The sequence below is a fragment of the Schistosoma mansoni genome, chromosome 7, assembly GCF_000237925.1.
Source record: "Schistosoma mansoni strain Puerto Rico chromosome 7, complete genome".
Taxonomy (NCBI): Eukaryota; Metazoa; Platyhelminthes; class Trematoda; order Strigeidida; family Schistosomatidae; genus Schistosoma; species Schistosoma mansoni.
In genome coordinates, this window is record NC_031501.1 from 931,762 (window position 1) to 950,687 (window position 18,926).

Genomic DNA, 18,926 nt, shown 5'->3' on the forward strand with positions numbered 1-18,926 from the left:
AGTTATAATATAACGTATTGAAGTCTATAAAACAAACCTTATAAAAACAACTTTTATGAATTATTTTCATTTACTTTTAATTCTATCAAGTTACAATACATGACGATAATGATTTAAAAAAGAAAAAAAAAGAAAGAAGATTGAAAAGAGAAACAAGAAAAACACATGATGAAACAAGTTTTTCTTTCTCTCGTATAAAAATACCATACAATCCATTTAGTTTAGTCAACAAACACACTACCTAAAAACATTCGCATATAACGAACAGATTAAAACAGAGAAATGGGGTATGTATAGAACAGTAGTAGTAATAACAGTGAAGGTAAACAAAGTCAATGATGATAATAATCAAGACAACAACAACTATGAGTATGTAGAAGAAAACTAACCATACACCCCCATGGTAAAACAAAAGAAAAGAAAAGATGATCGACTCTTTTTTCAATATAAAACAGAAAAGTACTCATCATGTTGTCATTCAAATGTGCATGTGTGTGGGTGTGTGTTGTTGTTGGATATGTGAACATTGATCATTGGAAATAAATGAATAATAATTTTTTAAAAAAAGAATCTCTCAGTCATTAGTTTGCTTTGTTTATTTATTCTTTACATGTAAAACTTAACAATCAATAAAAAAGTGTGTGTGTGTGGGGGGGGGAGAAAACAACAACAACCACAACAACAAACATTGTGTGTATAGAAGAGCAAAAACAAAAATAAGATATCACTGGTGGTTTTATGAAATTGATATGTAAGGGATAGAATAATGTCCAGTTTCCTGTCGAAGAAAAACAAACAAACAAACAAAACTGTATCAATATTGATTAAATTGTGTTATAAGTTAACTGATTATTATATATGAATTGCTTGTTTGTTTGTTTGTTTTTTTCTTTCTTCAATTATGGCATTGCACCAAATCCTCCAGAACGTTCAAATACTCCTGCATTAGCCATTTCTAGTTTAGCTTTATGTAAGCTTGCTCCAGATGATCGATAATATTTATGAACCTACGAAAAACAAACAACACATAATAGTATGGAGAATATAAGTAGGTTTGATTCTTCATATATAAATGTATGTTGAAACTATTGTGTACGTGGAAATGTCTAGGTCGGATCTTGAAGTATTGTTAGAAATGTGTGGTATGGTAACTTGAACTGATGTACATACGTACGAAGTTCTACGTTGTGACTGACTGAGAGATATTAAACGCTGTTGTTGTTAATTTTTGATAACTAATATAGCGAAGCAGTGGCTTATTGGTCAAGGAATTCGACTCCCAACCATTATATCCCTGAACCGAATTCCGCCTCATCGACTTCAGTTTAGACACCCGTGTGGTATCATTAGCTATTACACTTGAAGTGTAAATTATACCTAAGTACCTGATGAACGAATTAAGGTAATGTAATACATAGTGAGAAGATATTTTATATTCAGTGATCTGAAAAAGAAACTGGTTTAGAAATGGTCAGAAAGACATGAGACCGAAGAACCTAAGATATCACACGGTCTTTCTGTAAAAAAAACTCTTGATGTGTTGTCAGCTCTTCAGTTTAACGATATTACTATCAGTAATAGAAATCCAGAAGGTAAGTTGTGACACTTTTAGAATTGACCTTTTCGAACCTTCTCCCATCGTTGTAAGCCAGTATAGCTACAATAGTTAGTTGTCGCAGACAAGCAACCTACTGTTGTCACACTTGTATACAGTTGACAGTACACGTGTTCATCTACATCTCTATCATTCAAAACATGCCCGGAAGTCCTCAAAAATCAACTTCTTTAGTCACCTTCTTTCACTCTATTCTTAACCTCAAATGTTTGACTACGATCTTGTGAATACACAGTTTTTCCACGAGAAATAGCTGCGACAGTGAATGTGAAAATCAAAATGCACAAGAAGTTACACATAGGACAATTGAACTCATCTTACAATTATCATTAAAATACCTAAATGATTAGGAAAAAATTGTTCTATTCAATGTGTTATCTTCAGAAAAAACTATGTTAAGGACGTTATATCCCCAGAACTCACTTGGAGAAGGTCCTAATTTTGTCATTTTATTATGAAAATTTGAATTTTATGTTTTCGCACCAATAGACGCTCAGTTGACCTACAGCTTACACTTCCCATTCAGGAATCCTTGACTGTTATTGATTGACGGGTTTTCTTAGCACGCTATTTTGTGGCTCTCCCAAGGTTGTTTCTATCATTGTATAGACAAGCTTGATTTGTGTGCTTAGTGACCTTATATTTCCTGAGTACTTTCAGAATACATTTTCTACGCCTTATCAAGACTTCTTGATCTAGTTAGCAGAGCCGGGGACAACGGATTAGAATAGCCTATCGTGTCACTGTGTCTTTGACCTTCGTTCCGTTTACCGAGCAAGGTGAACTTTCACTAATAAACTAAACACCTTAGTATATGTATTCACCAATTAGATATGAAATATACATGAATATACAAAACTGAAAAGATTTCATTTTGAACATACAGAAAAATGAAATAAGACAAAACTTTATTAAAACTTACCTTAAATAACAGGAAACTACAAAATCCTGCAAGAATACTGAATATTGTAGCAATCAATAACATTAGAACACCAACACCATCATTATGATTTACAGTTTTTATCCCATTAATCCAACCACTATATATTCAAATCATAGGAAAAAAATATTATCAGAAGGGGTTTATGTGGATATTATAGTAATTTAATAGTTGAATTTATGAGTCAATTAAAGCTAGACCACCATGGAAAACCTCGAAGTACTGGACGGTTGTTTCGTCCTATTGTGGGACTCCTCAGTGACAGTGCACATCCACGATCCTGCCTCGCAAGATTCAAACCCAGAACCTACCAGTCTCGCGCCAGAGCACTTAACCGATAGACCAATGAGCAAGCCGGCATCCAACGGTGTTAATGTCTAACTTCAACCAATCCACGAAGTTGAGCGACCATTCACCAATTGTCTTCAGTGAGTTGATATCTCCCAACAGACCTGGTTGAACTCCACTGGTCACTGCTTCTAACTAGAACTCCAATCCAATTCAATGGACTCATGAATTCAACTACATAAAAAAATTATGCTTATTTAGATAAACTCCATTAAACTACTATTTTTGCAGTTATATAATCAATATTTAGTTTATATGTTTGTTTGATTTAACTCATTTACCACGTATACATTTGTATACTTGATTTGAAGAGTTACACTTTAAGTGTTTGAAAGCTAAGAGTGATATTATTATTCTAGTTGCATAAACCAAAAATAGTCAGTAAAATAAGTCAGTCAGCTACAACGTCGGACCAGGCACATATATGCATCGTTCCAAGTTTCCATACCTCATTAGCACAACAAGATGAACACCGAATTCATAGAAGTAGTTGATTCTCTAGTGGTAATATATAAAAGAAAGGTCGTATATAAGGATATAGTACATGAAGAAAGACAGATATGAAGCAATTTTAATCTGAAGATTTAAGGGAAGACAGAGAGTGTGATCGATTCTGAGCCATGTCACACAGAGTCTCCAACCATTGGTCACGATAGTCACATGGACCCCAACCAGGTAGTCTGCATCTGCCAACATGGCTCAGACTAGAAGTTAGTGACTTCAAGCACTGATGTCACGTTTTGGTTTGGCCGCCCCTAACTCTCTTCCAACCATCCCCTACACTAGTCAGCATAGCGCGTCGTGGTAATCGGTGTTCAGGCATACGTAACACGTGGCCCAACTATCTCAGTCGACGAAGATTTCCAACCTCGTCAAATGATTTACCATCATTCCCTAATACCCTGTGTTTAACCTCACTATCACTTACCCGGTAATCCCAGCAGATGCGAGAAACATTTCTAAGACATATGTGGTCAAATACTAGTAACTTACGAGTATCTTCTACTCTTAATAGCCAAAGTAAGGTTCGAATTTGAATATTGAACACCTTAACGACTGAGACACTAATACATACTAGAAATATATTAAACCTAAAAGATAAGTTCTTGTATCCGACTACTTGAATGTAGGTTTATTATGAATTGACTTATTCCTATGGAGCTATATATACATATGAGTTGTTTTGATATGTGTCCTAATGCACAGGTGTGTTCAAAGACACTATTTTTAATGGATGAGAAGAAGCAGAAATAGATATGTACTAAAACAAACAATAATATAACCTTGGTTATTTGATGTGTATTAGTGAAAGTAAATATGACTGGTCACTGGGTGTGGACAAACAGTCCTGCAGCTTACTGATCATTCAGTAGGTGATTTACTGCTACAGACTCACTGAGACTGACTGATTGTAATTGTGTGGAATAAAGTATTGTCTAACGTTAGTCTGGTTTTCTATTTTGGTCGTGAATCATATATCTGATATAGCGTGTTCTTGTATGTGTATAACGGATCGCTCGCACATTCAATCTAGAAGTATTATAAAGTTGGCCATTCAGTCCAGTCTTATTATCGTAGTAGTGCAAAATACAGAAGGTAAAAAAAACGTGTTGAGTCCATCCAGTATAAAATTATTTGATATTCCAAGTCATCATCATGTTGAACGAAAACCTGCAAAAAGCAATCTTTTCATTTCCGTAGACAGACAAACAAAAGCGTGAAAAACATTCAACAGCCAATTAATTTACTCAAAATAGACATAAACCGATAATACTCGAAAGCCATCACCTTCCGCCCTGTTTTATTAACCGTTTACCTCAAATCTATTTACTGCACCTATCCCAAAACCGTTTTTTGATTACGTAATAATTTTTAACGTATCCATAATTCTTTGCAATATCTGCGCATTGCTCATCTACAAACCCTAATATCTATTTCATTGCTAATTGCCTTATCATAACGACCTGTCATCATTGCACAACCATCCTTTTTCGAACTATATAAATTACTAAGATGGATAGTGGCTAGCAGTGGAATCCAGTTTGACGTGCGTTTCGTCCTATTTGGGACTCGTCAGCTGGATGTACAATGCTTGTGAATTAAGGCTATATCGAGGCAATACGCATAGTATGCACATATGCCAATTAGAGACTGACCAGTTGCAGTACTAAAAAAACATCAATGGGAAGATTAAAACAAACAATACTAAGTGAATTTAAACTTCACCCCATTGCACAAGCAAGTGGCTATCAGGACTCAGTGGCCGAGTGGATAACGCGATGGCGTTTGGAGCGAAAGTTACTGGGTTCGAGTCTCAGAGTGAACATCAACTCTGAGATGCAGGTACATCCAGCTAACGAGTCCCAAATAGGACGAAGTGGCGCGCGTCCTGGATTCCACTGCTAGCTACTATCGATCTTTGCTTAGTTAGATAACGGCACTTGGAATTTGAGTGCTGCGTATAGGAGACTAATTTTGACGAAGGATTCCATTTTAAACTCTAATTTTCACCCAACAAATTGGGATGTACTATAGTAATGTTTACATAATAGATATATGTAAATAGTATCAAATGATTGAAATGAAAATCATGTTCTTTCATGTAATACCATTGATCTGTTCAATGGATGGAATAATATTTGATAATGCTACATAATTCTTATCGTCCAAACTGTTTGGTTTCTATTTATTGATTATCGATTGTTGTGTACAAGTTTACTTTATTTTAATTATCGTTTGATCATAGTAATTGAAGAAGTTCATAAATGGAAGTGTCACAAATATAGATTTATTATACTATTTCTACCCGTATTTAAAACCTTTAACACCACTCAAGACCATTGTATTCATAATCAATATCATTCTTCAATTCCTATTATTCCTTCTACATCGACTTTTAACACTAAACTTCCTCTTTCGGTTTCCTCCTCAAGTGTCACCATAGCCAACGATTCTAGTGCGCGAAACACTGTATTTAAAACGGTCCAGTTTTTTTTCAAAACGTTTTAGCAACATTTTTGTTGTTGTTGTTGTTGTGAATCTTAATCGAAATATATATTTGTATTAACCTATATTATTTGAGTCCTGAAGTAATTGAATATGGTTCCCAAGTTTCCTCGAGTTATTTCATTCAATCTACAAAACGTCATATACATTCATCATGTGATTGACTATGAAAGATCCTATATAGTGATTCTGATTGATCAATGTAATTTATTTGAAAAATTGACAACGAAACATCATGGAGTGGAACAATTTATACCCGGCCCCCGAATGCTCTGGCACGGCCGAAAGTGTGGAGAGAGAGTATGCTCTCCCTCTCGAAATGCTCTCATATGGCCACGCGTATATAGCCTCTGTCAGGGAAGTCCTACTCATTACCTTCTCGCAAATGGGGTGTTGTTTAAGAAATTGAGAGAATGAAAAGCGAATGTCTGGCGCTTTAACCGGGTCGGTGGATACGGAGATGGGCTCCAGTATCCTGAGGGAACAAACGGCGTATGAATCAATCGTTGGTCACCGGCTACCATGGGACTGCATCTCCTCACGATGCTCCACTGACTTATAGATCAGATCTTTAGGTCAAAGGCTCCGGGTGTGGCCCTCTAAGAAAGCCACCTGCTTAGGTTTGGACACCCGGGCAGCATCACAGCCCTCACACAAATCAAATGAGATTTGTGTGGCGCATATGTATCTGGTGCCCCTTTGTACCAATATTTATGTGTTTAAATAAAATAAATAAATAGATAAATAATAAAATAATTTATACGTTACTGATAAATGTTAGAAACTGTTTATCATGACAAATGTATCAGTTGAGGCAGAGAGGGAGAAGATTATCGGAACTAACCAAAAACTTAAAATTTCTGACATGATTGTATAATACTACGATGTTAAAGAGATAGCCTTCACTTTAGTCAACAATAGTTAATGCTCTAAGGTTTTTTTTCGCTTACCATGATAATCAAAGTGTAATATAAAAACCTTACTTTACATACAGATTAACAATTGGTGGTGTGGTGTATGCTACTTATGTTGGCAGATATAAGTAGTATGTAACACCAACCAGAAATGGAATGCAAGGCAGCGGAAGATTGAGAAAATCAAATTGAAGAAAACGGGAATGTAAACAGGAATGAAGGAACGATGAAGTTTGTTAGAGATAACTGATGGAAGATGTGTAAATGATTTATTAAAAATGTGGTTTTCATATTTTACCAAAACACTGTGATTTTGCATTGAACAATAGATTGGTCTTCCCCTATATATGTCTTCGTTCACTACAGTAGTAATCCCATAACAGTGATAAGCATATGATAGGTGTACAGAATTTTCAATTGTATTCACTAACTAAAGGAGTTATAATGAACATATGTTTCGTACATTGACTAAGATGTCCACGATTCATTCAAAATATGATAGTTACGTATACAGGTGTGATATATTTATGGGAATAAGTTGAACACAACCGATAATAGCTTCAAAGTTACGTAATGCCAACGTTGTTATGGTACTAACAATCTAGTCTAGCCTACTTGAACTTACAAAAATAGTTTCTAATACTATGAGAGAGAGAAAGAGATCAAAAAAAGAGTAAAAAATAGACACATTGTCACTTGGTAACAACAATAACTAGAACTGTTTACTGAATAAGTAAAAAAAGAGAATTTTAATTGATCACACAAATCTGTTTGTTTGTTTGTTTATTTCACTCGATATCGATCTACATAACCCATATAAATTTAACACAAAAACTTGTATAAAAAGGTCCCAACAATAGTAACAGAAAGCAACAATGACAATTCACTAATAAAAAGGAATGTTAAACTTTTGTGATCAATAAAGGTGAAATAATAAATTTAGAAGGTATTTTATAAATTTTCATAGTTGAAATCATGAGTCAATTGAAGCTAGACGACCATGGAAAACCTGGAAGCACTGGACGTCTTATTATGGGACTCCTCAGCAGTGCGTATCCACGATCCCGCACCCGCGAGATCCCAACTCAGGACCTACCAGTCTCGCGCCGAAGCACTTAACCGATAGACCACTGAGCCGGCCGTCATCCAACGGTGTTAATGTCTAACTTCAACTGATCCACGAAGTTGAGCAACCGTTCGCCAATTGTCCTCAGTGAAATGATATCTCTACAATAGACTTGGTTGAACTCCACTGGTCACTGCTTCCCACTAGAACTCAAGGAAACATTCCTTACAGTCAATCACTAGTGATCTATTTCATAAATGATAGGCTTAATCTTATCGAACAGATTCAACTAATTAGGCAACAGAAGCAAGGGGAGGAGAGAAAGAAGAAAGATAGGGGGAGAAGGGGAGGAGGGGAACTACGAGAAGAAAGAAGTAGAAGTAAATAAATTGCTCTGTCTAATAATAGCAATTAAATCAGTTGGATCAATAATGTATGGCATAAGTACAAAGTGCATAAATAATCTAACCGTGATTCTGAGCAAAGTACTCTTCATGTTTAGGAAGGGAGGGGGTATTTAGAGTTAGTCTATGCTACTATTTTACACAGAATAGGTGCGTATTGTCATTACTATTATTTAAACACATAAATATTGGTTCAAACGGGTACCAGATACATATGCGCAGAACAAATCAGATGAGATTTCGGTGAGGGCTGTGATACTGCCCAGGTACCCAAACTGAAGCACGTGGTTTTCTTAAGGGGCCACACACGGAGCCTCCGACCTAAAGGTCTGATCCACAAAGCAGTGGAGCATCGTGAGGAGATGCAGTCCCATGGTAGCCGGTGACCAACGGTTGGTTCATACGCCATTCGTTCCTTCAGGATACTGGAGCACATGTGGACCATTTGTTTGGAATCAGGGTTTTCCAACTGCCGTGGGTGGACTTTGCGTGTCCACCAGCCCGGTTAAAGCTCCGGACATTCTCTTTTCGTTCTCACAATTTCGTAAACAACACCCGTGATGCGAGAAGGCAGTGAGTAGGACTTCCCTGACAGAGGCTATATACGCATGGCCATGTGAAAGTATTTCGAGAGGGAGAGCGGACTCTCCCCACTCTCGGCCATACCAGGGCATTTGGGGGCGTATTGACACTGATATTTTGTAAATATATATATATATTCAAGCTTACCATGATCCAAGATAATCAATTCCAAGGCATTGTATTAAAATAATAATAGTTTGTCCAGAAAAGAAAAGGAAAAATATTAAATAATTTGCTGAGCTATCTGATCTAATAAAGTAAAACAAAATGAAAAGAAAACTTGTTCAACTTATAATGAAGTATTACACTAACTACAAATTTATATACTCAACTATAAGTCATAACTTTGGATATGATAATTAATGATGATACCTAATCAGCTGTTTAGATAGAAGTAGGGTCGAATAGCAAAAATGGATAGTGGCTAGCAGTGGAATCCAGTTTGACGCGCGCCACTTCGTCCTATTTGGGACTCGTCAGCTGGATGTACCTACACCTCAGAGTTGATGTTCACTCTGGGACTCGAACCCAACCATTATTCATCTTTGTTTATCAAGTTTGTGACTTCAGGCAATATCGAGGCAGTCCACACACGATGCACATATGCCAACAAGAGACTGATCAATTGCAGTCCATAATAACAATGGGAAGATACAAGTAAACAATACCAAGTGAATTTAGGGTCAAATAGGTTTGAACTTGTAGTGGCTGATACTATGTCAAGCCCATATAGGTCACTCTAGCTTCTGAATAGATCGATTTATTCATTCTTCTCAAGTCACACTTTGACCTTATCGATTGATCGTTTATTGATCCTGACCGTTTTTTTTTATTTGATCGTATATGTGTTAATTGTTCACCCTATTCATTACATGTCTTTAATTTATTTCTGTCTGAATATAAATATTGAGTTACGCTTCATCAAAACAAGTTGGCTCTTCGTTGCGCGTCATTTCGTTTTGTTTGTCTGTCTGGATCGATGAAAGTGTGAAATATACAAATTCAAAATGCATCCTCGTATTTGACTTATTTTATTCCGTTATTCTCCAACGTAAATTGAACCGATAAAAATATACAAGGGTTAGTGGCATGTACATTTCAATAACAATCATCATATGATCTAATTGGAGTCAGATACAGGGTCATTAAAAATTGACGGACTTATTAGCTCGAATCTAAGTGTTAAGGAAATATAAAGTTATTTTACTTAAGTCAAAGATACTAATTTACCAAGTCTTGAAATGCATGATTGTTACTTTAAACTAAAGAACGCTAAGTAGGATTCGAATCTGTTCACTTCATTACCATATATTATCTGGGAATATTTTTAATGAATAAATTTAAATGTGAATAGACTTTGTTATATCCGAACGATGTATAAATGGATGGTAACTTCCAGGAATCATATAGATACTATGATTATATATTCATTCCTATTGTATAAGTATTAAGGAACTAGATTATATGCATATTCATATTCCTTTTATCATAAGCTTCTATTTGACCTATTAGCTATTGCAATACGATTGACCATTCTTAATTTATTCTCAATCCATGAGATACAGTTTCTCCTACCCTCATCTATTGCTTGCAGTGAATAACTGTTTCACATTCCACACGGTTAAACTCCACCGGTCACGGCTCTTCACCATAACTCCAGTGGTTGCATCTAGAAGCTAGTCACTAGTACGCAAATGATTATTGTTAGTATACATGAATTTGTCAGGATTGTAGGATCCGTACTGCCAGTGAGGATTCCCATTCTAGGACGAAACAGTCGTCCAGTGCTTTCAGGTTTTTATTGGCTGTCTTACTAAGATCAGTTCGTAGTTTGAACTACGAAAAGTTCTACAATCCCTAAAAATCCCCTCTACACTGATATTGGGAAATTCTTTGAAAAAAGGACTAACATTTACCTTAATGCTTTATACAAAGGTCGATGCCATCCGAAAAAGCTGGCAGGTGGCATAACAAGCACTAGTAAAATTGATGCACCAAACAATGGTCCTTCAGCTGCACCGGTACCAACAATAAAGTAGCCTAGTGCTCCAAACATATTGAATACTAACAAGATAGCATAGCCCAACCAAATACCATAACCCATTTTAGCCATCCATCGACAATCGAATGGAATATCATTTTCAAAATCTTGTCGAACACATGGTTTGCATGGACAGAATGGAGGGAATGGTGGCCAATTATGTGGACCTACAAAATAGAAATGTAAAGAAGGTAGAGAGAATCATTTTTTAACAGGACAACTATGACATATGATTATTATGGATAGTGGTAAATATACAGGTTTATATTTAGGAAAAAAATAGTAACCAGTCATAATCAATGTTAAATACTGGCACGAATATACTGTTGAGCGCCTAAGGAAAATATATTAAGCAAAAATCGGACGTCGAAGTTGTGAATCATTACCAACTAAGGAGATTAGGGCATAGTGTTACATATTTCTTGACACCTATATCGATAAGAGGTATCTATTAGTCTAAGCTATTTCGGTAAGTGTAGACTATCTGATCAGCATTCCCGCAATAACTGTGATCAATGGTCGATATACCTTAGAATAGGTCACAGTAGAGCAAATCCTTTTTTTATTCTTTCTTCTTGAACCATATTCTCAATGTTTAGTCTTTCTCACTATCATTAATATTATAATTATTTAGACTCATTAATTATGGCAGTATGTTACTTTCATATCATTGTGTTAATGTAGTATGGTATATAGGACAATTTAAACTCTGTAATGAATATGACTAGTTGACAGAATATCTCATATCTTATACTAATACGAACTGAGTGAATTAACAAGATGAGAAGAAAAGTAGGAGAGATTAATTTTAATTACGATGGGAATTTAAACATGAGAATTAGACAGTCCATGTGATGAAAAGTTAACTAAAGGTTTGTAGAAAGCTAGGTAGAATGAGTGCAATTGTGTTGTGATAACGAATTTCGCGCTTTATCAGCCAAAGTTTCAAGAAAAAAAAGAGATTACAAATATTGTTAGGTAGGCCTTACATCCAGGAAGTCTGATCAGTAATCTATGAATGTATGAAGTGACGTCATATCATGGGGTTGTGAAAAAGGTTTAGCTGTGAACAATAAATCAAGCATTATGCAAGTGTTTATAGGCGTCCTCTTGATCATAACTGTCATGTTGACTGAGGACGAACAGACAGAGAGACAGATATTACTAACATAGAGCCTGGCCCAAGCTGCCAAACCATATATTAAGATGATGAGACAAAAAATAGTAAAAGAGAAAAAATTAATGTAGTAGCGATAGTAAAAAGAAAGACTAAAATTTGGGAATATGGATTGAAAAGACAGGGTGGAAAGATATTCATGAATAAATACAGGTGCTCAAAAACCAAAGGAAGATAGGGGGAGAATTCATGTGCGTCAGTGTGACCGATTCTGAGCCATGTCACACGTTTTCAACCCCTGATTGTGATTATCACTTCGATCCCAACCAGATAGTTTACATCTACGAATATGACACAGACCAACAGTCGACAACTTCATGAACCGATACCACGTTTTGATTTGAACACTTCTAGCTTCCTTTCAACATACTTCTCAGTCAGTCACAACGTACAACTTCGTACGTACGTACATACATCAGTTCGAGTTGCCATAACACATTAGCACAGAGGTGAAGTTGTCGATTCAAGTCCAATAGTGGTAGTGTGGTGTGGTCTACTTATATCTATATAAGTAGTATATGGTGTGGGTCAGACATAGAATGTATTTTGGCAGAAGACCGATGAGCAAAGAACTGAAATGAAACGCAAACGTCTGGAAAATGCATGAGCAATGGAATAAGAGAAGAAACAGTGAAGATTGAAACAATTGGTTGTTAATTTGCAAATTGACTGTTCATTGTTTGGTAATCAGAATTTATTGAGATAGTCTGTAATCTTTGCTTAAATACATTCGATTGTCCCCAACCAGTGTTTTGTTCACTACAGTAGAAGTAGTAAGAGTATAGGCATTATGTGAAAGATTAGGGTTTGAAGATGTTACTGAAGGAGCATAATCCAATGAAATAAATTTGGAAAGAGAACACAAAGAGTGGATGCACCTTCGCCATTGCAAACGATTTTGAGTCATATCATTCAAGGTCTCTAACCATCGATTGTTATCGTCTCGCGAATCCCAACCAGGTAGTCTACACCTACCAGCATGTCTCAGTCCAATTGTCAGTGACTTCATGGATTTGTGCCACGTTTTGGTCTGGCCGCCCCTAGCTTTCTTCCAACCAACTCCAACACCATAAAGCATTGCACGTCGGGGCAGTCGGTGAATGGGCATACATGACACGTGTCCCAGCCATCTCAACTGATGAAGTTTCACTACTTCATCAATCGATTTGTCATCCTTACCTAGTACCCGTTTCCTAACAACTGCATTACTTACTCGGTGGTCCCAGGATATACGAGCAATGCTTCGAAGACACCTATGATCGAATACTAGTAGCCTACGAATATCCTCTACTCTTATTGGCCATGTTTCACTGCCATAAAGTAGGACGGAACGAACTGCTGCATAGTAAACCCGTCCTTTGGTTGCTAGACGGATATCTCGCCTACGCCATAAATAACGCAAGTTGACGAAAGCTAGTCGAGCATTCTGTATCCGTGCTGAGATTTCGTCACACACATGACCACAAGGGCTGATGAGACTCCCAAGATAATTGAAGAGGTCAACACGCTCAACTACTTCACTCTCTATCATTAGTTCAGGTGTCGATGCAACCCAATCCTGAAGTAACATTTTGTACTTTGAGGGGGAGAATCGCATCCCGAATCTACTTCTAAACTAGCAAGTATCACTCAAAGTACACAATGGTTAGAAATACGTAATACAAGTCGGTGAAGATTCACTACTTCACCATCTTTGTCAATTACCTCAACATTACTACTTACTTCTCGATCACTTCAAAAAATGTAACCAATGCTTTAAAGATACTTACAACTAGGAAATAAAAAACCATTAAACTACAAATGTCTTCTACCTTCCATTGACTACAGAAATGATGATAGCATCTTTAAACTGGCAATTCTAAATATCATAGAATCAATCATTACTCATAGTTTTACAGATTATTGTCTGAATAAGAGACAAAATATACATTGAAGCACACAATATATATTTGTAATGTTTTCAATTAAAAAACGTATAACCAATTTAAATCATAATTAACTAACTAATTATAGTATATAAAATTAGTTGCTATAACGGTAAACATATTTTTAATGTATCCACTTAGTAACCGCTTAATTGATTATTAAAATGATTGACTTGAGTAATGGAGAACGAAAGGGGGGCAGTGGAAAGTGAGAAGAGTACTGACGTAAATACAAAGATATTAATATAAGCATATGATTTAAACTGTTTTAATTGCGTGCAATTTTTTGTTTTTTGTGAAAACATTTTGGCAAAAAAAACAAAATTATGAAAATGGAATGTAACTTTTGTGAAAAAACATGTAAATAAAAAAAATGAAGTAAACTGATGAAAAATCAAAGAGAGAACATGAACAGTGAAAATTTATGTATATATCATTATTAGTAAAGGTTTAGGCCCCTAATGCTTTGGTACAACTGAGAGTGGGGAGAGTTCGCCCTCCCTCTCCAAACGCTCTCATATGACCACGCTTATAAAGCCTCTACCAGATAATTCCTACTTAGTGCCTTCCCGTGGTGTTGTTTACAAAATCCGGAGGACGAAAAGTGAATGTCCGGCGCTTTGACCGGGTTTGTGGACACGGAAAGTCCACCTAGGGGAGTTGGAAAACCCTGATTCCAAACCAATGGTGCACATGGGCTCCAGTATCCTGATGGAACGAATGGCGTATGAATCAATCGTTGGTCACTGGTTCCCATTGGACTGCATCTCCTTACGATGCTCCACTGACTTGTGGATCAGACCTTTAGATCGAAGGCTCCGGGTGTGGCCCTCTAAGAAAGCCACCTGCTTCAGTTTGGGTTTATTTATTTATTTATTTAAACACATATATATTGGTACAAAAGGGCACCAGGTACATATTCGCCACACTATTTGTGTGTGTGGGCTGTGATACTGCCTGGGTGCCCAAACCGAAGCAGGTGGTTTTCTTAGGGGGCCACACCCGGAGCCTTTGACCAAAAGGTCTGATCCACAAGGCAGTGGAGCATCGTGAGGAGATGCAGTCCCATGGTAGCCGTTGACCTATGACAGGTTCGTCCGCCATTCGTTCCATCAGGATACTGGAGCCCATGTGCACCATTGGTTTGGAATCAGGGTTTTCCAACTCCCCTAGGTGGACCCTCCATGACCACCAACCCGGTTAAAGCGCCGGACATTCGCTTTTCGTCCTCTCACTTTCGTAAACAACACCCCCGCCACGAGAAGGCAGTGAGTAGGACTTCCCTGGCAGAGGCTATATATTCGCTGGCCATGTGAGAGCATTTCGGGAGGGAGAGTGGACTCTACCCACTCTCGGCCGTACCAGGGCATTTGGGTACCTGGGCAGTATCACAACCCTCACACAAATCAAATGAGATTTGTGCAGCGCATATATATCTGGTGCCCTTTTGTACCAATATTTATGTGTTTAAATAAATAATAAAACCATTTACTGAAATTTTATTAGTCTTAATTAAAATATATACAAGCTATTCGGATTGTCTTAACAGAACCATTATATCACAAATATATATAGAGAGTAGATGGATTGTAGTTAGTAGTGGAGTTTAGCATGCGAGTTTTGTCCTAACTTGAACTCTTTAACTGGACTCAGCAGATTAATAGATAATGTGATGGCGTTTGATAAAAAAAACCAGTATCCAGTCCGAGTCTCAGTGTGAAAATTAACATTGATATGTGTGCACACCCAGTTAGTGAGTCTCACTCAAATAGGACAAAACACGTATCCACCTCAAACCACAATCCATCTTCTATGGCTAGTAAAAAAATATAGTTTATCAAAAGATACGATGCATAGATGGCATAACACATTGAAAAGTGTTTAGATCAAAGTTGTTAACAAAATCCGATACTATACATAGAAAAACTATTTTTTTCGCAAAAACAAAGCACAATGGGATACGAAAGCAACAGCATAACTGCTGACATGTTTTAGGCAACAAATTATAGTTTATGACTAAATTCCATTGTCACACTCATCCATAGTTGTCCACAGTGACATCAACTGATGTAATCTAAGGTAAAAGTTGATACCTTGACTACAAAATTCATTTCGACCCATCGAAAACGACTGGTTATATATATATATATATATATATATATATATATATATATATATATTTGAAGTTTAAGTAGGTAAGTGTTAAAGGCACAAATCCAACTCAACAATCTTTACGATACCCTATAGTTGCACACATCATGTGCTTACTAGTGACTAACTTTGAGAGATAATTATCTGGATTCTAGTGGAAAGTCATGATCAGTAAAGTTTCAGCGAAGTCGGGGGGAGGGGGTAGGCAAATACTTTATTATTTATTTATTTAAACACATAAATATTGGTACAAGGAAGCACCAGATAAATATGCGCCTCACAAATCTCATTTGATTTGTGTGAGGGCTGTGATACTGCCCAGGTACCCAAACTGAAGCAGGTGATTTTCTTAGGGGACAACACCCCGAGCCTTTGACCTGAAGGTCTAGCCCACAAGTCAGTGGAGCATGGTAAGGAGATGCAGTCCCATGGTAGCCGGTGATCAACAATAGGTTCATACGCCATTCGTTCCATCAGGATACTGGAGCCCACGTGCACCATTGGTTTGGAATCAGGGTTTTCCAACTCCTCTAGGTGGACACTCCACATCCACCAACCCGGTTAAAGCGCCGAACATTCACTTCTCATCCTCTCACTTTCGTGAACAACACCCCCGCCACGAGAAGGCAGTGAGTAGGACTTCCCTGGCAGAGGCTATATATTCGCGTGGCCATGTGAGAGCATTTCGAGAAGGAGAGCGGATTCTCCCCACTCTCGGCTGTACCAGGGCATTTGGGGGCAGGCAAATACTACGGATAACAATGGAGGATAGTCACGTAATATCACAAATTGACCGAAGTTAACAATGTCAAGTCATTAGATGGCAAATTAGTAATCAGGAGGTTAGGTGGTCGCTATGTCTAACGACTTAGGATTTCATCCTCAGTGGGGCCATGGACTTTCATTGATGAAGAAACAGCTAGCTATCCAGTGATTCCTATCGATCAACGGTCGTTTAATGAGGATAATTCAGTGGTATGAGATGGCTGGGACACGTGTCATGTATGCCCATTCACCGACTGCCCCGACGTGCAATGCTTTATGGTGTTGGAGTTGGTTGGAAGAAAGCTAGGGGCGGCCAGACCAAAACGTGGCACAAATCCATGAAGTCACTGACAATTGGACTGAGACATGCTGGTAGGTGTAGACTACCTGGTTGGGATTCGCGAGATGATAACAATCGATGGTTAGAGACCTTGAATGACATGACACAAAATCGTTTGCAATGGCGAAGGTGCATCCACTCTTTGTGTTCTCTTTCCAAATTTATTTCATTGGATTATGCTCCTTCAGTAACATCTTCAAACCCTAATCTTTCACATAATGCCTATACTCTTACTACTTCTACCACTATGGGATTTGAATCGACAACTTCATTTCTGTGCTAATGTGTTATGGTAACTCGAACTGATGTATGTACGTACGTACGAAGTTCTACGTTGTGACTGACTGACTGACTGGTATGAAACTTCAGTATAAACTATTAGATATTTATGTACATAGCAAATTTATTTCAAAACAACCTACAATTGATTAAATAAACGCAAAATTGTAAGGAAAAGTAAATTTGTAAATTGTAAGTGAAACAATACTAAGTATATGAATGTTAGAAAAGTTTGTGAGTCATTTTATAAGAGATACAGATAGGTACCTATATATATACACTCACACACATAAACCGTTGAACACGAACAGAACATGGAGCCTAGAGTAACATGGTAATGCTGGAAAAATGGAATACTCATTTCACATGATAAACAAAAAAAAACCAAACCATTACAGAGTAATTGAAATATGCAAACAACAACTTAATTAAATAAAAAAAATAAGAGACATTTACAGTGTAGGAGTGTGTAAGTGTGTAGGTGTGTGTGTGTGTGCGAGTGCGAGTATGGTCTATATGAAGAAAGTAATTTGATGTAATTAAAGACTAGTCATGATTATTATTATTATTATTATTACTAGGCAGTAAATACAAGATCATATCAAACTACTACATACCAAACATACCTTATATACAACTATTATTGATGATCTATGTTGAAAATTTCATACAGTACTAAATATATATTATTATTAGTGCTACTAAAATATAGGCAATTAAAAACTTGAATTCACTTAGTATTAGTAGGGGTTTGGTGGAGATTTTAGTAATTTTATAGAGTTGAGATCATGAGTCAATTGAAGCTAGATCAACATAGAAAACTTGAAAGCATTGAACGGCCGTTTCGTCCTATTATGGGACTCCTCAGCAGTGCGCATCCAAGATCCCGCACTCGCGAATCAGTTGAAGTTAGACATTAACACCGTTGGATGCCGGCCAGCGAGGGCTCGTCCTATGACACGGTTGGGCGATTTCCTCACTGGGTGTCTTATCCACTCCCAACGCTTCTTCCTGATTTCTTCCTCCGCTGGAATCGGGTTTGTTCTCCCCCACAGTAGGTTGTTGCAGATAGTGTCTGGCCAACGGATCCGAAGTATCTTGTGTATACAACTGTTAATAAACACTTGTATCTTCTGGATGATGACTTCCGTAGTTCTCCGAGTTTCCACCCCATACAGGAGAACTGTCTTGTCGTTTGCATTGAAAATTCTGACCTTGGTGTTGATTGAAAGTTGTTTTGAGTTGCAGATGTTCTTCAGTTGTAAATATGCTGCTCTTGCTTTGCCAATTCGCGCCTTCACATTTGCATCAGATCCGCCGTGTTCATCAATGATGTTGCCCAGATATGTAAAAGGTTTTTTATATCCTCCAAA

The 18,926-nt window shown here is 37.1% G+C and overlaps 1 protein-coding gene across 1 annotated transcript in view; it reads right to left on the reverse strand.

The window, feature by feature from the left end:
* Positions 1-899: 899 nt before the first annotated feature.
* Positions 900-18,926, reverse strand: part of Smp_127650 (putative secretory carrier membrane protein) — a gene marked incomplete at both ends in the record, with an annotated part of 25,094 nt that continues 7,067 nt past the window's right edge. Inside the window, 4 exons of the mRNA XM_018798573.1 lie at positions 900-1,007; positions 2,538-2,655; positions 9,023-9,124; positions 10,792-11,083. Of these exons, the coding sequence (XP_018653502.1) occupies positions 900-1,007; positions 2,538-2,655; positions 9,023-9,124; positions 10,792-11,083 (620 nt within the window). The remainder of the gene's footprint in view (positions 1,008-2,537; positions 2,656-9,022; positions 9,125-10,791; positions 11,084-18,926) is intronic.